Source organism: Cyclopterus lumpus, chromosome 23 (genome assembly GCF_009769545.1).
Source record: "Cyclopterus lumpus isolate fCycLum1 chromosome 23, fCycLum1.pri, whole genome shotgun sequence".
NCBI classification, from domain to species: domain Eukaryota; kingdom Metazoa; phylum Chordata; class Actinopteri; order Perciformes; family Cyclopteridae; genus Cyclopterus; species Cyclopterus lumpus.
In genome coordinates this window covers 578433-598002 of record NC_046988.1, presented here as the reverse complement: position 1 = coordinate 598002, position 19570 = coordinate 578433, and the positions used below count along the sequence as shown (strand labels likewise).

The 19570-nt window shown below is 48.7% G+C and overlaps 1 protein-coding gene across 1 annotated transcript in view; it reads left to right on the top strand.

The window, feature by feature from the left end:
- Positions 1 to 19570, top strand: part of gys2 (glycogen synthase 2) — a 37111-nt gene that overhangs the window by 7207 nt on the left and 10334 nt on the right. Inside the window, exons 2-8 of the mRNA XM_034526346.1 lie at positions 436 to 617; positions 987 to 1178; positions 1322 to 1507; positions 13748 to 13892; positions 17048 to 17165; positions 17318 to 17438; positions 19403 to 19509. Coding sequence (XP_034382237.1) covers positions 436 to 617; positions 987 to 1178; positions 1322 to 1507; positions 13748 to 13892; positions 17048 to 17165; positions 17318 to 17438; positions 19403 to 19509 — 1051 coding nt within the window. The remainder of the gene's footprint in view (positions 1 to 435; positions 618 to 986; positions 1179 to 1321; positions 1508 to 13747; positions 13893 to 17047; positions 17166 to 17317; positions 17439 to 19402; positions 19510 to 19570) is intronic.

The following is a 19570-nucleotide window of genomic DNA, read 5'->3' as shown; positions in this document are numbered from 1 at the left end:
GACAACCTGTTCTGCGTCATGCGGAGGCAGAACAGGTTGTCCACTAATCGGCAGATCGGGGATTCGATCTCCGGTTGAACTGGTGGACAGATTTTATGGGATCAGTTTGTGTTTTATTTTAAATGTTTACTGATGATGTTATGCACTATGTTTGATCAAACTGATCAGTTTGATTAGTTTGATCGACATAAGTTTGATCGACATACACAAGCCTCAGAACTAATAAATACCAGACAAACGTTTTACTCCAGTCAAACTATTACCCTGAGCGTTCTTCTGACTTTACCTTTATTCATATGTTTAAGTAGAATAGGGTTCCAAATGTAAAACTGCATGACCTTTATCTTATTCAATTATATCATGTTTAATGTAGAGAAGAAGTAAAAAAAAAAAACAGGCTTCAGAGCTGTCCTTTCTTTGCATGTAAACCTGCAGTTGGAGGAATCTACACAGTGATCCAGACCAAAGCCAAGATCACGGTGGATGAATGGGGGGAGAACTACTATATGATGGGGCCCTACTTCGAACACAACTTTAAGACCCAGGTGGAGGGCTGCGAGCCACCAAACCCCGCCATCAGGAAGGCAATGGATGCTCTCAACAACAACGGCTGCCAGGTGAGAGTACATATATACTGATTACATATTTTATTAATACATATATTTGCTTATGATAGCTGATAAACTACTGCTTTAAGAATCCCTTTCATTCTACCATCCAAACAATGTCACTGTGTAGAGGACCTAAAGACAAAGATCCCAACGTTCTCAAAGATAACTAATATCTCAGGCTCAGTTGCAGGCCAATAGATCAAATCTTAAATGTAGAATAACCACATGTAGGGATTCTACATGTTACTTCCCGGCAGCTGTGTGGCGCTCTCATCAGAGTATGCCTTCAGTGCACACTGGAAATAGATTATGAAAACAGATTTTTAATATGGTAGCTCTCTCACTGGGCTTCCTTTGCTGATGTTGATGCTGCAGGTTCATTTTGGCCGCTGGCTGATTGAGGGCAGCCCCTTTGTGATCCTGTTTGACATTGGCTCTGCAGCCTGGAACCTGGACCGCTGGAAGGGGGACCTGTGGGAGACCTGCAAGATAGGCCTGCCCTACCACGACCGAGAGGCCAACGACTCTCTCATCCTGGGCTCCCTGATCGCCTGGTTCTTCAAAGAGGTCAGCTGGTGTTCAGCACACTGCTTATCAGTCAATTCCCCACATTTCAACATCTTATCTCCTGCTGCCATCTTATGGTTACAAAAATGAGCACTTGCCTGTTGCCTTAGCTAACCACGACTATTTCCAACTTTGTTTTCCAGTTAACAGACCAGCTGGGAGATAAACCCAATGTCATTGGTCATTTCCATGAGTGGCAGGCAGGTCCAGGCATTATTCTCTCTCGCTCCCGCAAGATCCCCATGGCAACAATCTTTACTACCCACGCCACCCTGCTGGGACGATATCTCTGTGCTGGAAATGCCGACTTTTACAACAACCTGGACAAGGTAAGAGATCGGGATTGTTTTTCATCCAGTGACCTCTATAAACACATATCTGCATCTGAATGCAGAAGCTGAAGGCAACGGGACAAGAGTTTGGTATAAAGAAGCATTCTGGTTTCCGTTTGTAATCTGGGCTGACTAATCCCATTTGAGCGGGCTTTTGGTTGGATCCAGGTGTGGAGCGCAGTAGAGGCAGAACGCACTGGCTGAAATTTGATCTTGGAACCCATCGGCTATCATTCACCCATTCATACACTTATGGCAGGGGCTATGGAGCCACCTGCCCATAAGGACTAATTATTATTCATTCACACATTCAGACACAGTAGGCACAGCTAAGGGAGCAATTTGGGGTTAAGTGTCTTGCCCAAGGATATATCGACAAGGACTAGTGGAGCCGGGGATCAAACCGCCGATCCTCTAATTGAAGGACGACCCTGCTTACCCCTGAACCACAGTTAAAAAAAAGCAGGCTCTAAAAGGCCGACACTCTCTGGAAGCACAAGATCTCCTAGATGATCAATCACAAATCAAAATCAAAACCTCCACCCCTCTTGTGTAACAGAATGATTGATTTGAGCAAACACAGAGAAGATACTGAACAAATGTTAGGAGCATATTTAATAACATAAGAATGGAGTGAGAGACGATATATATTGACATAGATTGCTTGGGTGCAGTTGATTGGCAAAAAGGATGTTAGGATTGTGTTTTTGACTTTTGAACCCATTTCAATCCTTTAATATTGACTATCTGCTTGTACCAAGTCAGATCTGCTACATATTTCTATTCTATCTCATATTTCACAACAGCCTGATTCTAAACTACTAATAACAAATCATAAAGGTTTCAATATAATATCTGCTTCCCATGGTGTTGCACTTTGTTATTAACATGAAAAGTGACAAGTAGTTATGTGAAGATTTGGGAAAAAGATAGGGGAGTCTAGTTTCAAGTGTACTTCACTGCATAGAGTGGACACAATCCAACCTTGTGTTGAGGGAGGGGACTCAGTTTAAAACTCCATAAAACCTGTGTCATGACCGAACAAAGACTAGAACCCATACGCACGACTCAAGGCAAAGTAACAACAAAAATCGTAGTTTTAATTAACTGGAACAAACAAACAGAAAATCTACATGAACAAAGTAACATAATATCATGATGACTGGTGAATTTCATAAAAATGGCTGGTTCTCTGGCACAAAAGACAAGACGAACTGGCACAGGACAAAGGGAGACGCAGACAATATATACACACAGGGTGAGGGCAGTTTTAATTAACTGGAAACAAACAAACAGGAAATCACGAGACAACATGGACACAAGACACAAAACTGATAAACTGAACCTGACAGCTTCCTGGACATGACAACCTGATGATCTGCACGCCATATTGACTGACTTTGTGTATGTTGAGACATTCTAAAAGGATTATCATGCAGTCAAAACGTTTTAGCACCAGTATTGAGCAGCTTGTAGTTTCAAAGATTACAAAGGAACTTTAGTTTCAACTATTGGTCATAATGGTGACTGCTTGTTGAAACAGGTGTCTTCAACATTCCAGGGACTTTGACAAAGTTACCTTTTTGATTGTTTGATTATTTGACAGTTTCAGCAGCAACTTAAGCATTTGGAGTTACATTAATCTACAGGTTTTGAAAAGGTCCATACTCTCAGATATCCAATTCAATTCAATTCAGTTTATTTTATATAGCCCAAAATCACAAATTACGAATTATCCTCAGAGGGCTTTACAATCTGTACACATACGACATCCCTGTCCCAGGACTTCACATCGGATCAGGAAAAACTTCCAAGAAATAGAAAAACCCTTTCACAGGGAAAAAAATGAAGAAACCTTAAGGAGAGCAACAGAGGAGGATCCCTCTCCCCGGATGGACAGATGAATAGATGTCATGTGCACAGAATGAACAGTGTTAAAGAGTTACATTACACGACAATGTATGAATGGATCTCTACAATCCATGACGAGAAGGAAGTAGTACAATTATTGATTATCATATAAGATAAGATAAGATAAGATAATCCTTTATTAGTCCCTCAGTGGGGAAATTACAGGATTACAGCAGCATTGCTCACAGTAATAAGTAAAACAAGTAGTATAATAACAGAATTAAGATAAAAGAGTAAAAAACAAGAAGAATATTATATATACAGACGGAGTAGAAATAGAATAAAGTGGATAAAGTGTATAAAATAAATTTAAAAAAAAAAATTTAAAATTAAAAAAGTACTTAAACGTATTAGTATTGCACAACTGGGCAACTGGGCTAAAGTGCTGTTCAGTGCGAAGTCCAAAGTGTTCAAGTGTTCAAGGCCTACTGGGAGCTCAGTTTGTTGTGTAGCCTGACAGCAGCGGGGAGAAAGAACCTGCGGTACCTCTCCCCCTGTCAGGATCTGTAGTGTTGTTGTGTTTCCTGTTTTAGTTTGAAGTCCTTGTCTCTCGTGTCCTCTGTTTCTCTGCACTTCCTGTCCCTGTGATTGTCTGCCCTGTCCCTGATTGTTTCCTCCTGTGTCCAATCACCTGCATCTGCTCTCTGTATTTAAGTCCTGTTCATGTCATTCCCCTTTGTCGGTTCGTCTTGTCTAGATCGTGGAAGATCTTGTGTGTAAGACTGTTTTGGAATCCTGTTTTGGAATCCTGTTTAGCAATAAAGTTGCTTTTCCATCGTTGACGGCGTTTGGGTCCTGTGTTTCAAGCTGCACATAACAGAACGAACCGACCAAGGATGGACCCAGCCTACAACCCCTTCGAAGGGACCCGCTTGGCCTATGGGGGCCCTCGTAGCCTCCAGAAGGGGAACTACAACCCCCATAGGGTCTCGGCACCAAACCCATTCAAAGGGACCCGCTTGGCCTATGGGGGCCCTCGTAGCCTGCAGAAGGGGAACTACAACCCCCATAGGGTCTCGGCACCAGACCCCTTCGAAGGGACCCGCTTGGCCTATTGGGGCCCTCGTAGCCTGCAGAAGGGGAACTACAACCCCCATAGGGTCTCGGCACCAGACCCCTTCAACGGGACCCGTTGGGCTCGTAGCCCCAGTGGCAGAGGTCACGCAGGCCCAGCACCGGAGTGGGGGGTGAAAACCTCCGGACCGCGTCGTTGGAGGGTTCCGGCTGCCGCCTCTGTGCCGCAGACTACTCCGGTTCCCGCAGTCGCCTCCGTGCTGCAGCCCTCGCCCGTTCCTGTTGCCGCCTCCGTGTTCCGGCCAACCCCAACTTCCTGTGACCTATCGGACTTCCGGCCGGCCCTTGCTTCCTTTGCCTTGTCCCAGGACGCTTTCCGGGACATGATGGAGTCCCTCCAAGCGTTAGACATAGTCCTGCTTCGGCCGTAGTCTACGCCGGTTCCTGCAGACGCTGCGCCGCAGTCAATGCCGGTTCCTGCCGACGCTGCGCCGCAGTCCACGCCGCAGTTCCGTGTTCCGTCGGCGCCCCGGCCGACTCCAGCTCCCCGTGTCCCGTCGGCGCCCCGGCCGACTCCAGCTCCCCGTGTCCTGTCGGCGCCCCGGACGACTCCAGCTCCTCGTGTCCTGTCGGCGCCCCGGCCGACCCCAGCTCCTCGTGTCCAGTCGGCGCCCCGGCCGACCCCAGCTCCTCGTGTCCCGTCGGCGCCCCGGCCGACCCCAGCTCCTCGTGTCCCGTCGGCGCCCCGGACGACTCCAGCTCCTCGTGTCCTGTCGGCGCCCCGGCCGACCCCAGCTCCTCGTGTCCAGTCGGCGCCCCGGCCGACCCCAGCTCCTCGTGTCCCGTCGGCGCCCCGGCCGACCCCAGCTCCTCGTGTCCCGTCGGCGCCCCGGCCGACCCCGGCTCCTCGTGTCCCGTCGGCGCCCCGGCCGACCCCAGCTCCTCGTGTCCCGTCGGCGCCCCGGCCGATCCCAACTCCCCGTGTCCCGTCGGTGCCCCGGCAGACCCCGGCTCCCCGTGTCCCGTCGGTGCCCCGGCAGACCCCGGCTCCCCGTGTCCCGTCGGTGCCCCGGCCGACCCCGGCTCCTCGTGTCCCGTCGGCGCCCCGGCCGACCCCAGCTCCTCGTGTCCAGTCGGCGCCCCGGCCGACCCCAGCTCCTCGTGTCCCGTCGGCGCCCCGGCCGACCCCAGCTCCTCGTGTCCCGTCGGCGCCCCGGCCGACCCCAGCTCCTCGTGTCCCGTCGGCGCCCCGGCCGACCCCAGCTCCTCGTGTCCCGTCGGCGCCCTGGCCGATCCCAACTCCCCGTGTCCCGTCGGTGCCCCGGCAGACCCCGGCTCCCCGTGTCCCGTCGGTGCCCCGGCAGACCCCGGCTCCCCGTGTCCCGTCGGTGCCCCGGCCGACCCCGGCTCCCCTTGTCACATCGCCGCCCCGGCAGACTCCGTTTCCTCCTGTCCCGTTGCCGCCCCGGCCGACTCAGGTTCTCTGTGTTCGGTCGCTACCCTGGCTGCTTCCGGCTTCTGTTCCCAGGGTTCCCCCGCAGCCCGTCTGTTCGCCGGGTGGTCGCCCTTCTGCCCGTCCCCCGGAGCAGGTATAGACCTGCCTGGTGGTCGTCCTCCTGCCCGTCCTCCGGAGCAGGTCAGTCCTCCTGGTGGTCGTCCTCCGGCCCGTCCCCCGGACTTCTTCTGCCAGGCTTTTGGTCCCGCCTCCGGCTCCCCTCCACCCACCCTGGGGGACTGTGTTGGGACGTCTGGAATCCGCCCCTTGAGGGGGGGGTTTATGTCAGGATCTGTAGTGTTGTTGTGTTTCCTGTTTTAGTTTGAAGTCCTTGTCTCTTGTGTCCTCTGTTTCTCTGCACTTCCTGTCCCTGTGATTGTCTGCCCTGTCCCTGATTGTTTCCTCCTGTGTCCAATCACCTGCATCTGCCCTCTGTATTTAAGTCCTGTTCATGTCATTCCCCTTTGTCGGTTCATCTTGTCTAGATCGTGGAAGATCTTGTGTGTAAGACTGTTTTGTATCCTGTTTTGGAATCCTGTTTAGCAATAAAGTTGCTTTTCTATCGTTGACGGCGTTTGGGTCCAGTGTCCTGTAGCAGCCCCACATAACACCCCCAGACACCGGGGATGAATCAGCCGGTGGCTGAAGGAGCTGTGCAGCGCTGCCAGAGTACCCTGCATGGGGTGGTCCATCAGGGATGATAGCTTGGCCATCATCCTCCTGTCCCCCACCACCTCCACAGTATCCAGAGGACACTCCAGCACGCTGCTGGCCTTCCCCACCAGTTTGTCCAGTCTCCTCCTGTCAGCTGCTGTGATGCCGCTGCACCAGAAGACCACTCCATAAAAGATGGCTGATGCCACCACCGAGTCGAAGAAGGTCTTCAGGAGTGCTCCCTGCACCCCAAAGGACCTCAGTCTCCTCAGTAGAAAGAGTCTGCTCTGTCCCTTCTTGTAGAGTGCATGAGCGTGGTCATATACTGTATTAACCATGAGATCTTCACACATTGCTGCAACATATTGAAATCCACAATCCATGACAATAGCAATATGCTTTTTTGTAGCATTAACATGCACACATTGTTGTGTTTAGCAGATCCATCAGATTCATCTTCACATTCAAAGGTTCAAGCTCAAAGAACGCAGCCTTTTACCATCCACTTAGAGCATCATTAGTGATGTTGAGTTGTGTGTCGAGGGCTCAGGGTGATGTTTGTAATTGGCATCCTGAAGGTCAGCATAGAGGTAAAGGCCACTCACTTGCTGAATGGATAACTGACAGACAAGGATTTTGTAATAGGAAGTCCAGAAAATTCATATTAATATGCATTTTCAGCTCTTTTGACACTATATAGCCAGAATAGAGGAAACAATGCATGAATGGAACCATAATACTAGAAATGCATTTTATAAATGAATCCAAAATGTAAACATTACATTAAATTAAATGGTTTATTATTAAATCTTCATATGTTCTTAGTTTCATGTGACATATTCGTTGTATCTCCTGTGAGAAGATAACAAAAACATTTTGAAGTTTAATTGGCAGCGACGAATGAGAATTGTTGAGGAACCTCTCAGTTCATTCATTCGTTATCAACAGGTGTGGACAGACCAACACCCAGTTAGTGCACTGACATGTGTGACGTGGCGTAAACAGACCACAGCGTGCAGCAAGGAGCTGTGATGGGGCAGCATCAATACATCTGAACTATTTTGCCGTCACAGAATTTGACATGACATAACATATTAACAGCTTTGATCTTATACTGCGTTTACACAGCCAGCGACACGACACAGCAACTTTCTACAAGACATTTTCAAAGGAAGCTAGGAACCGAGGCCCGGCACTTGTCGCTGTATGACCTGCTACAGAGCAAAGATGCTGTTGAACCATTGAACTACGTCAACAACACTTGAGCAACACTTGGTCAGCGACTCTGTATTCACATTGGAACACAACACATGTTAGGCAAGCACAGCAGCCGATACATATAACATGTTTGGTGCAACTATCATTCAATTCAATTCAGTTTATTTTGTATAGCCCAATATCACAAATTACGAATTATCCTCAGAGGGCTTTACAATCTGTACACATACGACATCCCTGTCCCAGGACCTCACATCGGATCAGGAAAAACTCCCCAAAAATAACCTTTGATGTAATGATCTGAAGATACAGGATTGATTAGGCACCCGGGTCCATGAAAGCACTGTCTTTTTAACTTTGAGAGGAACTCACACTCACAATAATACAAGTCACATGGCCCCAGTGCTGCAGCCACAAGTATTATGTTTCCCAGAAACCCATTTTTAGTTATTAGCTGCTCAAAGACATTTAATACAAGTAACATATCACAGTAATGAGACCTTTACAATGAATATGCTCAAAAGTGTCAGGACTCAGCCAGCCGGACTCCCTCCTCAGCCCGTTCACACAGTGACACCAGGTACCTCAGAGCGCGCTGCCAGGGAGCTACGGGCTTGGAGGCGGGGACAAGCCAGGTGAGCTCACACACCTGAAGCCACTCAGCTCGTCCCACAGCTGCAGCTCGTCAGCTCGTTGTATTCGGGGGGGGGGGGGGGGATAAAGATCAGGACTGTCTGTGCTGATGTTGCGAGTTCGTGCCATGATGTCCGTGGAGTTTCCTCCCTGTGTCTTCACTGAACTTTCCCTCGTGTCTTTGCTGACTTTTTTGTGTGGAGTATTTTCTTGGATTTTTTTGGGTTTGATGTTCGATCACCCGTGGACTAAGGGGACACTTTGAGTTTTTTTGTGTTTCTTTTCCCAGCGACTAGTTGTGCTCAATAAACTACGCCGTGTGTTCGGCTAGAACTAAACCTTCCTGTTGTCGTGCGCTTGGGGTCAGAGACAAACCATAACAGTACGAACTCGCCATGACGACCCCAGCCGACAGAGTGGATTGTCCAGCTCTGTTCAGGTTGCCCTTAGTAGGCAGCTGCATCTGACCAACACCCACTCTCACCAGCTGGAGGCGGCCTCCATTGCCGTGCAGAACCTCCAAGCCCAGGTCCAGCCGCTCCACGATTCTATGGAGATCCTGACTCGTCAGCAGGCGGCATCGGCAGACCAACAAGCCGAGATCCTGCTACAGCTGCGGGCGTTGACGATGGCCCTCACCACCCAGCCGCTGAACCAGCCTGTGAACCCGCCCCCTGTGTATCCCTCTCCGGTTAACCCTGCGGTTTCCAACCCAGTACCACGGGAGCCTAGCCTCTCCAGCCCACGACCGTTCGAGGGCGATTTTGAGACTTGTGCCACCTTCATCATGCAGTGTGAGTTGGTTTTCGCTCACCAGCCTAGCAGGTTCACCTCTGACACCGCTCAAGTCGCGTATGTGATTAACCTGCTCGCCGGCCGGGCAGCCCAGTGGGCTACCGCTTCCTGGGCCATGGGTGCCAGCTTCTGTCTCTCCTATAGGGAGTTTGTGGCAGAGCTATGTAAGGTGTTCCATCATCCAGCCAGTGGTCAGGACCCCGGTGCCCGGTTGAGCAGTATCCAACAGGGTGGTGGCAGAGTGGCGGACTACTCGATGGAGTTCAGGTTGGCCGCTGCGGCGAGCGGGTGGAACGATCCTGCGCTTCGGGTCACCTTCCGGAGGGGGCTCAGCGAGGCGGTGAGAGACCAGCTAGCCACACGGGAGGAGTCCTCTTCCCTCGATGACCTCATCAACCTCGCCATCCGCATCGATGGACGCCTCTGTGAGAGGGGGCGAGAGCGAGTCCTCCGGGGATCCCTTCCCACCCCCCACAGACCCAGCACACAGGAGAGGACCCTCGCCGTAGCTCAACCTACTCCCCCTACTCCCGTCCTGCCCTCATCACAGACGACGACTGGCGAGGAACCCATGCAGCTGGGACGCATGCGCCTTAGCCCAACCGAACGGGAGGCCCGATTCAGGGCAGGCCTGTGTCTCTACTGTGGCCAGAAGGGACATCGCATCAGCGTTTCCTGGACTCGGAGTTCGCTGCCCAGGCTAACATCCCGCTAGAAGCACTGGAGGAGCCCGTAGAGGCCTTTGCACTGGACAACCATCTGGCCCGCATCACCCAGAGCACCCGTCCCATCTCCCTCACTGTGGTGGGAAACCATGTGGAGAACCGCAAGTTCTACCTGATCCAGTCCCCCCTGGCCCCTGTGATCCTAGGGCACCCCTGGTTTGTACAGCATGAGCCACACATTGCCTGGTCCTCTGGGATGATCCTGGAATGGAGTTCCTCCTGTCACGCCCAGTGTCTACAGGCAGCCCCCAGTCCGTCACCCCGACCAATCCCCAGTGCCCCTCCCCCGGACGTTTCCTCTATTCCTCCGGAGTACCACGATCTGGGAGAGATTTTCAGCAAGACCCGGGCTCAGTCACTCCCTCCACATAGGCCGTACGACTGTGCAATTGACCTCCGCCCTGGGGCTTCCCTTCCCAGCAGTCGGCTGTACAGCCTGTCTATTCCGGAGAAGGCTTCGATGGACGAGTACATATCGGAGTCAGTGGCAGCAGGGCTCATTCGGCCGTCGTCCTCCCCGATGGCAGCGGGCTTCTTCTTCGTGAAGAAGGATGGGGGCCTCCGACCCTGTATTGACTATCGCCAACTGAACGACATAACGGTCAAGAACAAGTACCCCCTCCCCCTCATGAGTTCCACCCTTGAGCCCCTCACCCAGGCTATCATCTTCACCAAGCTGGATCTCCGGAGTGCCTACCACCTGGTTCGAATCAGGAAGGGGGACGAGTGGAAGACCGCCTTCAAGACACCCCGAGGTCACTACGAGTACCGGGTAATGCCGTTCGGCCTTACCAACGCCCCGGCGGTATTCCAGGCGCTCATGAACGACGTGCTCCGCGACATGCTGAACGAGTTTGTGGTCGTTTACCTCGACGACATCCTGGTCTTCTCCAGGACCCTCGAGGATCATGTCCAGCACGTCCGCCGGGTGCTCAAGCGTCTCCTACTTAACCGGCTCTTCGTCAAGGCTGAGAAGTGCCGATTCCACTCAACCTCTGTCGACTACTTGGGCTTCTTTGTGGAGAAGGGTCAGACTCGGGCCGACCCCCGCAAGATCCAGGCTGTGGTGGACTGGCCGAACCCCACGTCGCGAAAGGAGTTGCAGAGCTTCCTCGGGTTTGCCAACTTCTACAGGAGGTTCATCCGGAACTACAGTGTCGTGGCGGAACCTCTCACCAGGCTGACCTCTCCCTCCCAGCCGTTCATCTGGTCCCCAGCTACCGATGCCGCGTTTCTGGCTCTCAAGAGGAGGTTCACCAGCGCCCCAGTTCTACTCCAATCCCGACCCTAAGAGGCAGTTCATTGTGGAGGTGGATGCCTCAGACACCGGCTTGGGGGCGGTTCTTTCCCAACGAGCCGTGGCGGATCAGAAGGTTCATCCCTGTGCGTTCTTCTCTCGCTGGTTCCTTCCTGCTGAGGAGAACTACGACATCGGGAACCGGGAGTTGCTGGTGGTAGCTGCTCTGGGGGAGTGGCGCCATTGGCTGGAGGGGGCTGAGCAGCCGTTCACCATCTGGACGGATCATAAGAACTTGACTTTCATCCGGGCGACCAAGCGTCTCAATGGTCGACAGGCTCGGTGGGCCGGCTTTCTCAGTCGGTTCGATTTTTCACTGACCTATCGTCCCGGTTCCCGCAACATTAAGGCGGATGCCCTGTCCCGACTACACCAAGGGAGGAGCCTGACTGCTGAGGAGTCAGTTCCCATCATCCCCAAGGGCAAGGTGGTCGCTCCCATCCTGCTCCGAGTGGCGTGCCCCCACGCCGTCTGTTCGTTCCGGAGTCGGTCAGGTCCCGAGTGCTTCAGTGGGGACATGCTAGCCAGTTTGCCTGCCATCCTGGCGTCCACCGCACCTTCACCTTTCTGGCTCGCCGTTTCTGGTGGCCTACTATGAGGAACGAGGTAAAGGACTTTGTACTGGCCTGCCCCGTTTGTGCCCGCAGCAAGGCCTCTTACCGGGCTCCCGCAGGGCTACTGCAGCCCCTTCCAGTTCCTAGCCGTCCCTGGTCCCACGTGGCATTGGACTTTGTCTGGACTTCCGCCCTCCCAGGGGAAGACTGTGATACTAACGGTAGTGGACCATTTCAGTAAAGGGGTGCACCTGGTGGCCCTCCCTAAACTCCCTTCGGCGTTGGAGACGGCGGACCTCCTGACGAGCCACGTGTTCTGGCTTCATGGTCTCCCCCAGTTCATCTCCCAGGTATGGCGAGCATTTTACAAGGGGTTGGGCGCCTCTGTCAGTCTTTCCTCTGGTTATCACCCACAGACAAACGGACAGACTGAGAGGATGAACCAGAGCGTGAAGTCTGCGCTCCGTTGTGTGGCGGCCAGGAGACCATCCTCATGGAGTCGGTTCCTCCCCTGGGTCGAGTACGCCATCAACTCCCTGGTCAGCTCCGCCACCGGCCTCTCCCCCTTCGAGGCGTCTCTGGGTTACCAGCCGCCGCTCTTTCCTGCTCAGCAGTCGGAAGTGGCAGTTCCCTCCGTGCAGACCCATCTGAACAGGTGTCGTCGTATCTGGGAGGTCACCAGAGCCGCCTTACTCCGAGCGGCTGAACGTGGCAGCCGGGGAGCCAACCGTCGCCGGAACCCAGCTCCCGCATACCAACTGGGGCAGAAGGTTTGGCTGTCCTCCAAGGATCTTCCCCTGCAGTCAACCGCTAAGAAGCTGGATCCCCGTTTCGTTGGACCCTTTGAGATCACAAGGGTGCTCAGTCCTGCAGCGGTGAGGCTGAGACTTCCAACCTCCATGAGGATCCATCCAGTGTTCCATGTGTCGCGAATTAAACCTGTCTCCCACAGTTCCCTGATGCCTCCTGCCCCAGTTCCACCTCCCCCTAAGATCGTAGATGGGCACCCTCAGTGGAATGTTCGCCGACTGATGGATGTTCGCCGACGAGGACGTGGGTACCAGTTTCTGGTGGACTGGGTGGGCTATGGTCCGGAGGAACGAAGCTGGGTGTCCCGCCAGCTCATTATGGACCCAGGACTGTTGACTGACTTTTATCAGGCCCATCCCGAGAAGCCTGGCAAGTCGCCAGGTGGCTCCCGTAGAGGGGGGGGTATTGTCAGGACTCAGCCAGCCGGACTCCCTCCTCAGCCCGTTCACACAGTGACACCAGGTACCTCAGAGCGCACTGCCAGGGAGCTACGGGCTTGGAGGCGGGGACAAGCCAGGGGCGCTCCAACTCACACCTGAAGCCACTCAGCTCGTCCCACAGCTGCAGCTCGTCAGCTCGTTGTATTCGGGGGGGGGGGGGGATAAAGATCAGGACTGTCTGTGCTGACGTTGCGAGTTCGTGCCATGATGTCCGTGGAGTTTCCTCCCTGTGTCTTCACTGAACCTTCCCTCGTGTCTTTGCTGACTTTTTTGTGTGGAGTATTTTTTTGTGTTTGATGTTCGATCACCCGTGGACTAAGGGGACACTTTGAGTTTTTTTGTGTTTCTTTTCCCAGCGACTTGTTGTGCTCAATAAACTACGCCGTGTGTTCGGCTAGAACTAAACCTTCCTGTTGTCGTGCGCTTGGGGTCAGAGACAAACCATAACAAAAAGCCATCAGCATGAATATAGGAATAAGTGTGTTTAATGCAATGCCAATCTAACTCACCCAGCTGGGTTTATTCTGTGAAGATCTGCAATCAAATTAAATGTTCTTACTTTCAGTGCTTGAATTATGTTTTTGTGAGTAATTCTATTTTGAACCTACAAAGTAAAAAATGAGAATCAATGAAGTAATTGACCCTCACACAGTATTGATCCGTTGTGTGTGTGTGTGTGTGTGTGTTGTAGTTCAACATTGACAAGGAGGCAGGAGAGAGGCAGATCTACCATCGTTACTGCCTGGAGAGAGCAGCGGTGCACTGTGCACACGTCTTCACCACAGTTTCCCAGATTACTGCTGTGGAAGCCAGCCACATGCTGCACAGGAAGCCAGGTGGGCTCAATTCAACTCCACAGAATGTGCATTCCAATACCCATACTAACATACTATTTAGTATGCCAGAAAATATTTATTAAGTCCCAATACATAGTTTGTTAATGCAGTATGGCAAAAATAGGATGTCCTACATCCGTTTACATTGTGCAGTTTCCAAGCCAGCCTGCTTTTCTGCTATTAAGACCCACAATCCTCTGAACAGCAGATATATGAGCAAGAGGACCAACATTCAATGTGCAATGCTATTGTAAATTAGTGTTTCCCAATTGAGTGGATCGTGCATGACAAGACGAAAGGGAAAAGAAAATGGGTTTTCAGGCTAGAAAAGCAATTAGCTACTCTACCTCAGAACAAATAAGTGGTCACCATGGATACTGACCAGCAGGCAGATATGAACATCATATCTCTCAGAGCAGGAAGATTGAATATCCTACTAAATTTAAAAGTGCAACACCTGGGGATTAAACACAAGGGAAAACCAAGAGGTCCTCTTCACTGCCGAGGCTCAACAAAAAAAAGGAAGGAAGAAGACCTCATATTCTTCACTGACCCATCTACCTCTGGAAAGCTACTGTGCAGCAACTATGCATGTGTATCAAGTGACAGCATTGGCTCAGATTAAATATTTGTAGATGAACACCTTGACGGAGATGACCCACACCTTGACCCCCTGTGTACCATCACATACTACACCAAAGGAAAGGTCATAGTCCAAGGGAAAGAAGCCAACCTGGAATCGTTTGATGAGGCATTCCCCCTGTTGAAACCTGAGAGGAATACAAATGCTCATCAATTCTCATAATCTTCCCTCCAACAGGGAAGATGATGAGTATTAAATTGAGAGCACCACAATCTTGTACATCTCTGGCTCTCCAACACCTGCCAGCTCCACTAACCTGCTGAAAGAAAGAATTCCCAGAAAGGCAAGGTTCTTTGTATATCACATTTCAACAACAAGACAATTCAAAGTGCTTCACATAAAACCATTAAATGCATCAGATCGTAATACAAAAGAAAAAAAGATTTAAAAACAGTTAAGGAGATTCATTTAAACATCAAAAAGGTAAAAACAGAATAAAAGTTGCTGTGCAGTTTAAGAAATAAAATACAGTAGTGAAATGCAGAAATTGAATAATATCCTTGAATCTGCTTCAATTAAGATAAGATATTCGTGTACTCGTCCCGCAGTGGGGACATTTACAGCAGCAAAGGTGCAAGAGACATAGTAAAAACAAACAAAGTAATATAAATAATAAACAGTAAAGAAACTAATAAAACAGTAAATAATTCACAATAACTGAATGTTATATATACAAACATAATTACTATTATAACTATTTTGCACAGTGCATTTATATTGCACAGATTGAAGTGATTGAAGTGTTGTGGTCTACTGGGAGCTCAGCTGGTTGTTCCAGGCTGACAGCAGTAGGAAGGAAGGAAGGAAGGACTTGTGGTTCCTCTCCTTCACACACCGGGGGTGAAGGAGCTGTGCAGAGCTGCCAGGGGGGGATGGGGGGATGAGAGCTTAGCCATTAAAGGCAACAGCAAACCGAAAAGTCTTCAATCTGGATTTAAAGGAGTCTCCACTCTGCTGCCTAGGACACACAGCCCTCCTCATGTCATCCATGACATCAATATGGAGATCAGAAGAATATGATCCACCTGGCACTCCACTCCTTTGGCACCTGGGACCTCCATGATGGACTCCATCTACACTGAGAAAGCATCCTACTAAAAACATGAGAGATCTTGGTTTGGTATAAAGGAGAACTTTGCTGTTAGATCTTGCCAGTAAACCAGGGCAAATCACACAATTTGTAAAAATATGATCAAACCTGGGGCATAATTGATAGGAATCTATATTACTGTACTATTTATAACCTCCAACAGATTCACCTTATTTTAAAACGGGGAAATGTACTTCTAACTTGAGATCTGAACATACATAGTAGGAACTGGACCTGATGTCACTGACCCACAGGGCAACCACCATGTGTTTGATGAGCGGTGTTTACCATCAGAACAACCTTGTCTTTAAAATAAATCAAAGTGGCTTTAGATCTGTACATAACGATAGGTTCAGAGGGGCAGAGGGAGATTCACAGACTCCTCAGCTTACGGGTCTAAAGTTTTAGATTACCCAATCCACTATCAGTGCATTCACTTTCAGACAACAATCTCCCCTTTCAGACCACAACCACATGAATGTGTTATTGGAACTCTCATGTCAAAGTAATGACACACAAAGGGAACCCAGAAAGCTGTCTATATTAAATCCTCCAGCCAGTAGAGACACATTCATGATGGCCTTTAACTGACCTGATCTAATAAATCACATGTTAATATACTGTATGATCAAAATCAACATGTCCCTATACCAGAGATGGTGTAAAAAGGATCAATATGATATTTCACAAGGCAGCTATAAAACCTTACTGTAAAAAACAAACAGTAGCCTTTTATAAGGCAAAAAAGGTGAAAAGTGCTCAGCACATCAGCAGGATGGAGCTGCCATCCACGAAGGATCCCAGCTGCATAAAGAATGCCAGCAGCATTATCAGAGTCCAGTAACCCCAGCCACAAACTGTTCTGCCTGCTGCTGTCTGACACAGCATCCAGACCGCCACCAGAAGGCCCAGGGACAGCTTCATCTGGTCCTTCACCAGAAGGCCCAGGGACAGCTTCATCTGGTCCTTCACCAGAAGGCCCAGGGACAGTTCCACCTGGTCCTGCACCACCAGGGGCAGCTTCATCTGGTCTGGTTTAGGGACAGTTACTTTTGAACTCCTATGCTCATCTCTTTGACAACTTCACTTTAGCTTGACATACTTTGACTCACTGTTTAAAACCATAATTACTTCTCATTTAGATTCAGTTTATACATTTTGCAATTAGTGTCTACCACAAATATATATATATATATTTTTTTTTTTCAAAATGTATATTATACCTTTCTGTTTTAAATTATGCACTACTTTAAGTAGATTATGACTTGTGCATGTTTTTCTTGATACATATTTAATAAATATTGTTTGAGGCAGCCTGAAACCTAAGATGTTGAATTTCAACAATGACTGCTTCTCTGTTGTGTACATGAAAATAGATCAACTGAATCTGAAACTGAAATTCTCCCACTGTGTTGATGACAGATGTGGTGACCCCGAACGGGCTGAATGTGAAGAAGTTCTCAGCCATGCACGAGTTTCAGAACCTGCACTCCACCAGCAAGGCCCGCATTCAGGAGTTTGTCAGAGGACATTTTTATGGGTGGGTGGAGTTGATTAATGTAGTTGTGATCCATCTTCTTTGATTTTATTAAGGTTCTCAAATACTTTTTGGGCCATTCGCATATTGTGAGAAACAAGCTCAGAAAATGATGCTTTCAGTAATTCTAATTCTAATTCTTCTCCTTCTGGCAGTCATCTGGACTTCAACCTGGAGAAAACCCTCTTCTTCTTCATCGCTGGACGCTATGAGTTTTCCAATAAGGGAGCTGATATTTTCATTGAATCTCTGTCCAGACTCAACTACCTACTGCGGGTGAGGCCTTTGGTCCTATGCCGTCAGTTGCACGCAAAATTATACCTTCAAAAGCAGTGGCGGCTGGGGGAATATTTTTTTGGTATGGCCATCCAATCAATTTCAGCAAACATCCCAGTATGATTCAATGCAAAAAAGTATCAAACACGTATTTCTACTCTGCAGTTAAATATTTAACATTTTTACCAACACTGACATAATAAGTACATCTTATTCAGTATATTAATATCATATATATATATATCATATAATATTATATGATATATAAATACCATCTAATGTAAATATACAATATAAATATTATAAATATATTATAATAACATATAAATATTATATTATATAAATCACACATATATATATATATAAAACATATTAAGATGCCCCTATGAACCTTGTTAGGTTTAAAGTGTGCCTGTTTTGATCCACCTCCTCATTGCGTTTCTTCACCTCAACCTGTGTCCGTGGTCCAGCTGGTAGTGAGGTTCACTTTGCCCAATATGGCTGCTTGACGGAGTTATCCATGTGTATCCTGGTGTTCATGTTTTATTAATTCTTCCAACAAGTGCTTCATGTCCGTTACTCCCGTAACTGTCCATGCTGGATCTGTCCTCGTTGATTTTACCGGGTCGGGTCTTCTTGGAAGAGAAGTGCTCGCGCTCGCCGTTTTCATGTCGTTAAAAAAAAGCTGAGAAAAGCTGTCTCAGTGCAGCTGAGACATGCAGACAGGCAGAGAGGATGTGCAGGACGTGCAGGAAAAGCATATATTTTGCGCAGATATCCTATTTTACAAATATTACTGGGTATGTTCCATATCTCCAAAACACAAATATTGACAATTTGTATAATTTATTAATATTATTAAAAATGTGTGGTTCAAGGCGGAGGGGGCCAGGCCCCCATGGCCCTCTATTGTTCAAAAGAATTATAACTAGTGGTGAAAGATAGTTATGATGGGCCCAGTGCACACTAATATTCAATTCAATTCAATTTTTCAATTCAGTTTATTTTGTATAGCCCAATATCACAAATTACAAACTCCCCTCAGAGGGCTTTACAATCTGTACACATACGACATCCCTGACCTTTGACCTCACATCGGATCAGGAAAAACTCCCCAAAAATAACCTTTGACAGGGGAAAAAAGGGAAGAAACCTTCAGGAGAGCAACAGAGGAGGATCCCTCTCCCCGGATGGACAGAAGCAATAGATGTCATGTGTACAGAATGAACAGCATTTACAAAGTTACATAAACACATTACATGAATATGACAATGTATGAATGGAACTCCAATCCATCAAACAGAAGGAGGTAGAGAGGAGGGGGGGCGGGGCATCAGCAGGGCCAACGCAGGAGGCCGGCTCACCAGGCATCAGACACCTCCAGGTCCAATGGACCCTATGAGACGTGAAGTCACAAAGACTCCGGGGAGGAAGCAGAGTTAATAAGGTGCAATGGAGAGATGTAAATTCATCCATAAGGAGAGAGAGAAGATGAGATAGGTGCTCAGTGTATCCTAAAACATCCCCCAGCAGCCTATAAGCCTATAGCAGCATATCAAGGGGCTCGACCAGGGCAAACCTGATTGCTTAGGTAATTGACATTATCAACCTACAAATTACCCATTAATCATCATTACTTTTCTACATATGACAAAAATACAAAAGAGAATAAGAAATTATTTATTTAATTTATTTGTTTGTTTAAACAAAAGTTTATTTATAGCAAACAGTAAACCCTGAAGGAGATTAATTTGCATTTTCAAGGGATTATATATAAAACATCATCACAATGTACTGTATGTGTAAGGAGTTTTACTTTAAGCGTTCATCGAGGGCAATTACATGTTGCAGCCATATAAATCATTATCCGCAGGATTTTAACCTTAAGAAAGGACAAGGGTAATTTCTTCATCCCTGCCCACATGACTAATTTATCTTGTTTCTCCCATTTTCTCGATCAACAGGTCCACAGAAAAGATATTACAGTGGTAGTTTTCTTCATCATGCCAGCAAAAACCAACAACTTCAATGTGGAGTCACTGAAGGGACAGGCAGTACGCAAGCAGCTCTGGTATGCACTCATATTGTTTACATAACAGTCAAATACAACATAAAGAGATAATATACTATCC